Here is an 11,728-nt window from a genome sequence, read left to right on the forward strand (position 1 = left end):
CCCACCAACCAATATAAGAAAATTAGTTTCTAATGCTACTGTGTGATTGGTATATTACCTGTTAGTTGCCAAATTCCATACCATGTTTGTTCTACTCAACAAGTTCAATCAAGTATTTTGAATGAAATTTCAAAAAATTTACACGCGAAATCTGTTTTGTAGTGTGCTCTATGGTCTAGAATGACATAATTTATAATCTTCACGTGTAAAAAAGCTTCACAACAGACATTCAACACCTTAGACTCTAAATTTTGGCTAGCTATTCCGTAGTCCAAATGGAACGGTATTACTCCTGAGTCCTGCCTAAAATAGGCATGTTAACCTTTTTTTCGGTTAAATTCCAGTAAGTTCTAATTTCAATCTCGCAGTCTAAAGATTTTTGAGTTCTAGAAGTTACAACTGCAGATTTGCCAGCTTCAAGTTGGTGACTTATCTTAGAGGATTCTAGCATATGGACCCATATATAGGTTGTTTTTTCCTCTCTAGTTGGGACCATTGGGTTGACGAATCTTATATTGTGTTCTCGAATACAAATGAGATCATTATTCTTTTGGATGGCAAATTACAAGTTAGTATCATTCACCTTGTCATTTAGGCCTCGTTTGGATATCAAAATAGAAGGAAAAGGGAGGTGAGGGGAAAGGAGGGAAGGGAAAGGGATGGGAGGGAATAGGAGGGTGAATGGAGAGTTGATGTTTAGACAAATTCCCTCCAAATCTTTCCTATGGTGGAGGGATTTTGATTTGCGGAGGAGGGAAAATGGATCCCTCCAAATCACTCCCCTTTTATTTACTATCATACAAGGAATTTTAAATCGTCTACTCCCCTTCCCTTTCCTTTCCCTCCAAATCCCTCCATCAGAACAAGCCCTTAGAGTCCTTCACCGGCAAATATAATGGTTTGATCGATGATATTATTTTACTGCGTTAGATGTTATCAGCACATTATATGTCAAACATAAGATCATCATGTTCCCTAGTTTGTCAGTGCGCTGACTGTTAGCAACTTTGATATAATTAAGTACTCGTAGTTGATATCAATAGCAACAAAGAAATACTATTGATCATCTATGTTCATGGGTGCATTTCTTCAGATACGCGGCCATGCTTAGAAATACTTTTTGAAAGTGCAAAAGAATGGCATAGTAGCTCATGTGCCACCACCACGCCCCAAGCGCAAGGCTGCTCATCCTTATCCTAAAAGGCGCCAAGAAATGGTTCGTCCAAGTTATTGCAAGTGTTTTTTTTTTGATAAAATGTAAGATTATATTATCAAAAAAGAGTAACCATACATTTGAGATAGGACCAGCCATCCCCAGGCCACCTCCCAGCTCAATAAACAGCTCTAGCCCAAATACATAAGCCCACAGCAAAACAAAATACATACATCAAATTAGGAAAAAAAACAAAACGAGATACTCAAATCCCTAATTCCGACATCAAACCCAGATATCTTCATCTTCTTCGAACCAATTCACCTCACTGTCCATTTTTCTTTCTCATATACCTTCAATTCAAGTCTAGGAGACCTTGAATCCATCTCTTGTCTTTGTCTTTCACTGGGAAAATGATCATGTTCTGCAGCCTCTTCTTCATTTCTGTTATAATCTGTCTGGCAACAATTTGGTCGAAGAATCGCATCTCTACTCTGCTACGATTTCGTTGGAGCCATATACTGTAGATACAAGCATTCAAGACCGAGTTTATCAGACCTCTTCTCAGTTGGGAACCCTTTCGAGTATTCCTCCATTCCTGCAGATCTTGGTAAAGAATTCTTATTCCCATCCACTTTTCAATTTCAGTAATTATTCTTCTGCTGTATTGGCATTTAAAGAACACGTGTTCGTTAACTTCTCTGTCCCGGTCACAAATGCAACAAGCAAAATCAGGACTGACCCCTATCTTGTGCATTTTGTCCTTTGTGTTGAGACCATTGTGTTGATGGATCCAGACTAAAAAGCTATGCTTAGGGATAGACCATCTGTTCCATACCTGTGAAACCCAGGAAACCTCAGGCTTTTTCAGACGAATGAGTTCATACCCCTTTGCAATAGTATATTCATGCCCTTTCTGATTGTTCAGTGTCCGTTGGTTATAAGCTTCAGTGTAGATAGTTTTAATTTTGAGATCTTTCTCCAACTCCGACTTGAGTTAGAAGGAGGAGAGTAAGTCCGCGCGATTTTGCCCCTTTAAGTATGTGTGACTCACCCATTTGACCCAGAGATGGTCAGATTTGGATGCTATCCACCATACTAATTTCCCCACTGCTGCTTTATTCCACAAACTGTCATTTTTTATACCAAGACCACCCTTCTTTTTTGGATGGCAGATTTTTTCCCAAGAGACAAGGGGTGTTCTGATATAGTCCACACCCCCATCCTGCAGGAAATGTCGCAAATTGATTCCACTTTTGTGATGACTCCAAAGAGGGAGAATAAACATTGAAGCCCGAGTGAGTTGTGAAGTGTCTTAAAGACTGATTGTCTAGGACGAGCCTCCCTGCATAGGATAGCTTCCTAGCTCCCACTCCTTTTATCTTACTCACAAGTTTAGCAATGAGGGGGGCACAATCCTGAGCATTTAGTCTTGTAGTTTTTATAGGGACCCCTAGGTATTTGAAAGGAAGGGTTCCTTGAACGGACCAAACTTTGAGGATATCGTCTTTAGAGCATCCGGCACACCACTAAAATAAGCATTTGATTTTCCTTTGCTCATGTTTAATCCAGAGCTCTTTGAGAAGGTAGAGAAGGTTCTGAGGATAATCATGATTGATTGAGCCTCTCCTTTACAAAAAAGCAATAAGTCATCAGCAAACATGAGGTGAGTGAGCTTAAGTGGTTTGCAAAGTGGATGATATTTAAAACTAGATCCCTCAGTAGTGTATGCCAGTAGCCTTGAGAGGTATTCCATGCATATAGTAAACAGCAAGGGGGAGAGGGGGTCACCTTGTCTCAATCCTCTCTGCCCCTTGAAAAAGCCAAAGACATTACCATTTAGATTGAGTGAGTACGTAGTAGTAGTGACACATTGCATGATCCACTCTCTAAATTGCTCTGGAAAATTTAAAGCTTGAAGCATGTCATCCAAGAAGGCCCATTCTATTGTGTCATAAGCTTTTTGTAGGTCCATCTTGAATAAACATCTAGGAGAAACAGCATTTCTTTCATAGAGTCTTACAAGATCTTGGCAAATCAAAATATTCTCTATTATGCTTCTTTCTTTAATGAAACCCCCTTGGTTTGGAGAGATTAAATCTGGCAAGACCTTAGCCAATCTAGAACATAGAATCTTAGAGATGCATTTATAGATCACATTGCAACAAGCAATGGGTCTATATTAGAAGACATTGGCAGGTCTATCCACTTTAGGAATCAAAGTAACCAGAGTAGCATTCAGCTGTTTTAGCAAACATCCTGACTGGAAAAAGTCCATAACAGCCTCAGTAACATCATGCCTTATTATGTCCCATGAGTCTTTAAAAAATTTGCTTGAGTAACCATCTGGGCCTGGAGCTTTATCATTAGGAATTTGAAAAATAATGTTTTTGACTTCCTCAGGAGTGCAAGGAGACATTAGCATTTGTGAATGCTGATCTGTACATATCTTTCCTGTTCTCACAATGCCCACCCTAACTTTTTTTGTGTTGCTCTTGGTGCCTAGTAGCATCATCCGATAATAATTAAGGAATGCTTGTTGAATGCCTGTTTCCTCTTTATGTATCACCCCTTTGTGATCAGCTATGTGGTGGATAAAATTCTTGTTTCTCCTAGCTTTGATAAGACTGTGAAAGTAACTTGAATTTGAATCTCCTTCTTTAAGCCAGTGAGCCTTGGCTTTTTGTTTGAGAAATTCCATCTTAGCTAGGTATAGCCCCTGATAGTCCTTGTGTGCCTCAACCTCTTGTTGGATTAAAACTGAATCCCCAGGTCTGCTCATGATTTGTTGTTGAATATGTAGCAATTTAGTCTCTGCCAAGTCTGCCTTATGCTCAATATCAGAAAAAGAATCTTTATTGAGTTGCTTGAGCTCGAGTTTAAGAAGCTTGATTTCCTTACAACCTTGTACATCTTGGTCCCAACCACAATTTGACTCCAAACAGTACCTACACATTTCAGAAAACCAGATGCCTTGCTCCACATATTGAAGTATTTGAATGGTCTGTTCTTTTTATCGCCACTGACAGTTTTGCTCACCAGACAAGGGGTATGGTCAAATAAACCCTCAGGTAGGAAGTTTGTAAAGTAATCGGCATCGACATATCCAATCCCGATTCACAAAAAAACCTGTCCAATCTGCTATACTTCCTAGTCTCGGGAGGTTGTTTGTTATTCCAGGTAAAAAAAGCTCCTGAGGCTTTAATATCCATGAGCTGGCAACTATCCAAGCAGTCTTGAAAAGGAGCAGATTCAGCCATAGACACACTCCCCCTTAGCCTTTCATTTACATTGAGTACACAATTGAAATCTCCCCCTACTGACCATGGCCCTTGAATAGAGCCAGCTAGTCTTTTAAGATTCAACCAGAGGGATTCTCTCTCAGTGATGCCATTGAAAGCATAGACTATAGTATGAAAAAATCGGGCTTGAGCTTGTTTATTGAGAATTGACATGTGAATATATTGGGCATTGTATTCTATAAAATGTATGTCATATAGATGAGCTTTCCACAGAAACCATATTCTCCCTCCCTTGTGATAAGAGGTATTAGTAGAAATACTCCACTCATGAAAAACATTACTAATAGCTTTATTCAAATTATTAGGTTTAATTTTGGTTTCTAGCAAACCAAAGAAACCAACATTATTAGCATGTAAAAAATTATTCACAACTTTTTGTTTACCCTCCCTATTCATCCCCCTCACATTCCAAAAACCAAAATTCATGATTTATTAGGAGAAAGGAGCCATTACAGATATACCAATACCCCGCCTAGGGGATCTATTAGGACTCAAAGCACCTCCATGTAAGTGGGAGAATGTGACCCATTCTTACTGACATCCTCAGGCCCTTGTTTAGTTCTCACTGGCCTAACTGGTGATATAGTACCCTGCTGAAAACCAGGTTTCAATGTTGCAGGTGTAATCATACCTACTGTAGGCTGCTGACCCTCTTCTTCCTGGACCCCAGCTTTCTCCTGTATCACCTGAGGAGCAACTGCACTTGCCTCAGGTATTGTATTCTTCTTAACAGGTCTCCACACTTGAGTAGTACTCCTCTTAATAATTTTTGGTTTGCCCTTCCTGCAACTGTTGTGTTCATGGCCTAGTTGTTTGCATTTGGTACAGATACTCGGCTTCCATTCATACTCAATGTCAATTTCAATCAGGTTTTTCTTCTCATCCAAAAATTGCACCTTATTAGGAAAGGCCTGACCCAACTTTAGTTCCACCATCACCCGATCAAAACCTAATCTAGTTTTAAGCTCAGTGGCAGTATCACTCTTTATATAAGACCCTATGAGTCCTGCAATTTTCTTTAGACTGTTACCCCAAAATTTCAAGGGTAAACTTTGTAATCTAATCTAGGCAGGCACTGTTTTGATCTCTGCTTTCTCTAAAATAACATCAGGGGTCCATGGTTTCAGAATAAGGGGTTTATTATCAAATAGGTAATGCCCACTATTCAATACAGTTTGCTTCATTTCTTCAGTCTGAAACCTGGCCAGAAACACCCCATTAGGTAAAAAGGATATCTTGTCAACAGTGTATTTGGACCATATGCGTTTCAAGAAGCCCTCCAGTATCTGCCACGGGGGGTTTGCTCCCACAATAAAACCAAACACTGCCTGTTGCCAATATTCCAATTCACCTTGGACATCATCATCTGATAGTTCCAATAATTCCTGAGAATCCTCCTCTACAACTTGCATAACTCTCTTCCCATGTCTTTGATACCATATCTCATCTTCTTTGGTTTGATCCACAGGTGCAAGTTCAGATTCAGAGTCTTCCTCGACATCCTCTACCAGTCCATCATCCAGTTGATACTCAGGGATGCCAGTGATCTCATGGATGCTTTTTTCCTTGCCTATGATTTCAACATCTGGACCATTCAATACTTTGTTTTTTTCAGAACGAATAGCACTTGTTGTAACAGATTGTTTTGTACTTGTAAGATGTTTAGTATTATTAGAAATTGCTGATTTTTTAGCCATGATTGCACCAAAATCAGAGATATGAACTCTCTAGAGAAGACGGCAGTCGCTTTCTCTCCCTAGGTCAAACATCTTTTTTTTCCAAGGGTAGTTATTGCAAGTGTTTATATTACTAAGTTATTGAATTTTGGTATTCAAACGTGATGTTCATTTGGCAGTCTTGATACCATCTCAAACAGAAATAACCGTTTCTACTTCCTTCAATCCTATTGCACCTGGATACCCTGCATGGGAAGATGGTTCATTTATTACGAACCAAGCAGCAAGCGAAATTGTGCCTTCTCAAGATGAATATAATCTCAACTTGACTGAAGGCAAGCCTAATCTTCTTTCGTATGCATTGTTTTCAGAGGCAGCAACTCATCAATTTTTTTGTATCTCTTCCTCAACATATTCTTACGAGATATAAAAACCGAGAGTTTGTGGAAAGGGGACTTTTAAAGTGATAAGTGAGAGAGGTAGGTACAACAACTAAAATCAAGTCTTGTTTGGATGAACACAGCCTTACCCTTTGTCTGGGTGGAGGTTAAGGTATGGGAGGAAAAGGGAGAGGAACGCGTTTCCTTGTTTGGTTAGCATATTGGAATGGAGAATATGGAGGGAAGAAAATAGAGTGATCCGATTTCCTTCCTACAAGCCAAATTTGAATATTTTTGAAAGAAAATAGTATCGTTCCATCTCTCTTTGCTCCTTACTGCCTATTCAAACAAAGAGAGTCCTGAAATGTTTTGGGTCAGCTAACATGAACGTGATATAGAACCATAAATATTAAAAGGTTGAACAAATAAAAGGTTCAAAGGAAGGGAAAAGCAAGGATGGTGTACGAAGGAGACATGAGCAAAGCCTATGACCTGATGGAATGAAACTTTATCAGAGGTACGCTGGTCCTGATGGGATTCCCTCATAACTTCATTCAGCTGATTATGAAGTGTATCATGACGGTGTCTTATGAAATATTGGTAAATGGAGTTCCTTCAAGACGTATCCACCCGAGTTGCGGTCTTTGTCAGGGCGATCCTCTTTCCCCTTATATATTTGTTCTGTGTTCTGAAGTTCTCTCTCTAAACATACTACGTATGGAGAAGGAGGTGCTTATACAAGGAATTAAGGCATGCAGAAACAATACCCCTATCTCTCATATGCTCTTTGCGAATGATTCTATGTTTTTTTATTGAAGGTAATTCTAAGAGTTGCGTAAGCCTGGACAAAGTTATTAAGGACTATTGTCATGCCTCCGATAAAATTATTAATGATTTTAAGTCCTCTATAACGTTAAGCCCGTGCTCTAGTCTATCCTTTGCTGGAAAATATTTGAAAAACTTCATATACCGTGTGGAACTAATTTGGTTTCTTACTTGGGTATTCCTACTGATGTGGAACTCTTAGTTGGTAATAAAGGTAAAAGAGAAATTTTTGAGTTTATCATAAACAAGGTTAGGAAGCGATTATCTTCATGGAATTGTATTCTTCTATCGTCGCATAGGTAGATTAGCGTTGATTTCTTCTGTCTTGTCCTCCCTCTCTGTTTACTTTCTATCGGTATTAAAATACCTGTAAGTGTGACAAAAAAAGTAGATGCTATTTTATCACATTTTTGGTGGGCGGGTCATAATAAATCTCCTTCAATTAGCTGGTGTAGTAGGCTTTTCCTAAGCCAACTGAAAGAGAATGGTGGTCTGGGTATTAGACGTATGAAGGAGTTCAATCAAGCACTTCCAGCAAAGATTGGATGGAGAATGATCAATCACCCAGATTCTATTTTCAGTAAGTCTATTGGTGCTAAATATGGCTTAAAGTGGCGTGATTGGGATCTGTTTTTTAATGATGGCAAGAGTAATTCTTCGTGGGGATTGAAAGGTATTATTTGGCACCTTCAACTCATCAAACCTCTTTTAACGTGGAACTTCTCTCCATGTTCTGATCTTGGTGTTTGGAATACTAAATGGGTTCATGGTACGGTGCCGGAACCACGATGTGTAGAGCTTCTAATTGATTCATCCAACTTGTGTAATTTGAAAATCAAAGATCTTATTTGTAACAGTAACTGTTGGGACCATAGACTCGTGTCTATGTCTTTTGATGAAACTTCTGTGAATGAAATTCTTGCTATTCTGATTCGATGCTCTGAAGGCAGCGACAACTTCTATTCATCGGCTTCTTCGCCCGGGAATTCCTCAGTTAAGATTGGCTATCACATTGCTCTACAAAATTCCTAGAATACTTCAGCTACCTCGAGGGACCGTTCAAGAGTTCCTGCTGCGTGTATGAGTATTTTTCATTAAATCCTATGCAGCCTACCAGGACCGAAAAGCCGGATCATTCTTATATGAAAACTTCTCACGGAATCGTTGCCCATTGGGGAAGGATTCTTAACGAGGGGTTTTGATGGCCCCTTTACTTGCGTGCTTTGTGATTCATAAGAAACAGAATCACCTGACCACCTTTTATGGGACTGTTCAATTGTTAATAGAGTTTGGGCCAGAAGTCTTCTGGGATTAGGGCACAATCAGGGGATAATTTGAGCCTCCAGTCTTGGATTTGCAATTGGCTCTCTGTTCTCTTTAAGGCTAATAATAAGCAAGACGCTTGCCTCTCCTTTTTTGTACCTTTTGGACTATTTGGGTGGTAAGGTGCAGAAAGATCTTTGATAATACCGAGTGCTCCCCTATTGGTGCCATCTTATTATATCAAGATTCCCTTAACTTAGCTCTTTCTGTTGAAGATGGGAAACCGGGGTCCATAGCTTTCTAAACACTTATGGAGGAAGACTTGGCTAAACTTAGGAATAGATTACCCTTTCTGTTGATTCAGAGTTTTGTGAGCTGCTCTCGGTCTCATATTTATGTGGATGCTGCGTAGACTAAGGAGCTTGTTGCTGGTTTTGGTGGGTGTATCATTTTTTTATAATGATGTTGTTTCTGAATTCTGTATCAAAGTAAGTGTTGAGAATGCTGAACAAGCGGAAACTTTGGCAATTAGGGAAGCCTTAAAGAGGGCACTCTCTCGCAACATCCTTCATATTAACATTTTCTCTGATTATCTACAGGTTCTTGCTCAAGTCCTACGGTTCTCTCAACTCAAATATTTGACTAGGAAAACCATTGACGATATAACCGATCTAGCGGCAAAATTTCATTGTATTTCTTTTGCTTATGTTCCTAGAATTTGTAATAAAGCCTCTCATAGGACAGCTAAGCGTGCTATTAAAATGTAGATCTCGTTAACCCGTTTGTAAAAAAAATAGTATTAAGAGGTATTTTGTGCAAATGTTCTGCTAACGGCTTGGACCATGATTTCAAAAATCGGTAGCTAAAATATAACAGAACCGAATAAAGGTTTTGAAGGTTATACAAAATGTATTTTAAGGTTACAAGATGTATTTTAAGGAGATCACGAGATAAAACTTTTAAACCGACATTTTATAAAGTCTCTTAATGTTTTACAAATTTTCTCAAACCGAACAATATTTAATCATCATCCATTCTCAACACATCTATAAATAATATTAAAAGACAATCTTGAGCATATGACATGGCGAGCTCAGCATTATATATATAAAAGAAGAATGATAAAAAGCTGAGGTGGCACAATCTCCTTTGAGAATTAAGGTAATGCAGCCCTCACATTCAACCTCAGAAAATCATATTTGTTTGAGCCAATCACGGTTTTGCAATATGGCCACATCATCATGAACTGTACTAATTAAGCTGAAAACAAAGGGGCAAAATAGTCTGTCTCACGTCATTAATACAGGTAGCTTTTAACCTTTTAAACTAACCATATTCCGTGTATTTCAAATTCCAATAGTCAGATTTAACAATTACCCAAACTCATTCATCTCACTCAGTTATTTCCCCATGTCCCTTCAACTTTCCATCACCAGTCATGGAAAAAATAAAAATTATTTATCAATATGTTAAACGAATTTCACAAAATCCGTCCGAAGGAGTACCAAGTATAGATCTTGAGAAGCGGCTAATTGGCTTCGTCACTCAATGAATCTGTGAATCGACTCTCTGCGGCAGCGAATCTGCGACTCGACGCTTTAAGGCGGTTTTCTTCAATTAGGTAAATCTATACTGTGTAATTTCCTTTACAGTTTGAGGATTTAACTATTAGAGAGTGAATTTGTTTAGTAATTATTGTTTCCTAATTTTTTTTACTCCCTCCAATTTGTTTGGTAATTATTGTTTGATTATCTTCAATACATAATTAATTAATTAATTTCTTCGTATTGGTCTACTGCAAAGTTCATTTCAGTATTTTTCAAGATTTTTTTAAAGTTTGTTGTTATTTGATTGTTTGGTAAATGCCAAATGGTGAATGGTGATACTTCATACTTCGACTGTCATATAAACTGCGACTATATTATTTTGTGTGCTATAAATTTTGCTTAAGAAAGTATTTCTTCAGAATTATCAGTTCAATGATATCGCGGGTCATTTTCAAAGACATTCGCCCTGACTAATAATGGCTCAGCACTTCAGCAGTAACCTAATTATGCTTGAATATTCACTTTTTAATTCTTCGTGTTCATAATTAGTTGTATGCTTAATTTAATTTATTTCATTTCTCTTCTTTTACGAACTTTTGAATCCAGAAATTAGGTGTCTTCCTGTTAGTATCTTCCAAATTGTATACCACACATTCTCATTATAGGCGGACATTATCCGTCTATAATGAAAGACGGGTCAAATACAATACCATTTTTCTGATAGGACAAACAACAAGTGGGGTGCTGGGGGCAAAAAATGTCACCACTTTCATTGTATTTGACCCGTCTATAGCAATAGGCGGATATACCCGTCTATAGCAAGACTAGCTGATTGTATACATCGGAGCAATCATTCTCTTCCAAATTAGCAGTAAAGATAGTTTTATGCCAACCCCTTTGCTATTAAACAAACTACCGTGCACCGTTTTATTCCTGCATCTTCCATCCACCTTTTCATCTTCTTTCCCTTGGCATTTGCTACACCATTAAATGACTATCCATCAACTAATTTAGGTGCCTTCATGTGTGTAAGATATAAATTGCCCTACTTGAGTTTTTGTGTCATACAACTAATTTATATTAGTATGGTTTCCTGACATGATAATTTGTTTTTTCTGAAGTATAGTAAGGTTTCCTATCTTTGCAGGCGAGGGAAGCTCGAAAGAAAGCATTAGAGGAGATGAGTGCAGAAACAAAGCCGAAATTTGAGAACATTAAATTTTTCAAAATCTATAATGTGACTACACCTAATGCCCCTGATGTATCACAAGTGTAGGTACAGTTGATTGCCCATTTTCTTTCAATAGTAGAACAATGTATAGCTTATGATGTGTGTTCTTTGATGCTTAATAGTTACTCCCTTTGTCTCAGTCATTTGTTTTACTTTTTTTTTTGTGAGGGATATACGAGTAAATTTTACCGATTTACTATTATAGTTTATTACCGTTACTGGGATGACAAACTTATTCGGTATAAATAACACGTCTAAGGTTCAAAGATTAAATAGTGATTCATTCCGAATACGTTAATTGGTGGAATTTAAGCAATACACAAGGTTCAATGAAGGCACCCACAAACCCTA

The 11,728-nt window shown here is 38.2% G+C and overlaps 1 protein-coding gene across 1 annotated transcript; it reads right to left on the reverse strand.

The window, feature by feature from the left end:
* Positions 1–1,508: 1,508 nt before the first annotated feature.
* Positions 1,509–5,390, reverse strand: LOC141649174 (uncharacterized). The gene is made up of 5 exons (XM_074457870.1): positions 4,991–5,390; positions 4,283–4,631; positions 3,381–4,101; positions 2,642–3,287; positions 1,509–2,098 (listed from the first exon to the last, which is right to left on the reverse strand). Exons 1-5 carry the CDS (start codon positions 5,388–5,390, stop codon positions 1,509–1,511), a joined length of 2,706 nt encoding a protein of 901 aa, XP_074313971.1.
* Positions 5,391–11,728: the final 6,338 nt, after the last annotated feature.

Source organism: Silene latifolia, chromosome 3 (assembly GCF_048544455.1).
Source record: "Silene latifolia isolate original U9 population chromosome 3, ASM4854445v1, whole genome shotgun sequence".
Taxonomy (NCBI): domain Eukaryota; kingdom Viridiplantae; phylum Streptophyta; class Magnoliopsida; order Caryophyllales; family Caryophyllaceae; genus Silene; species Silene latifolia.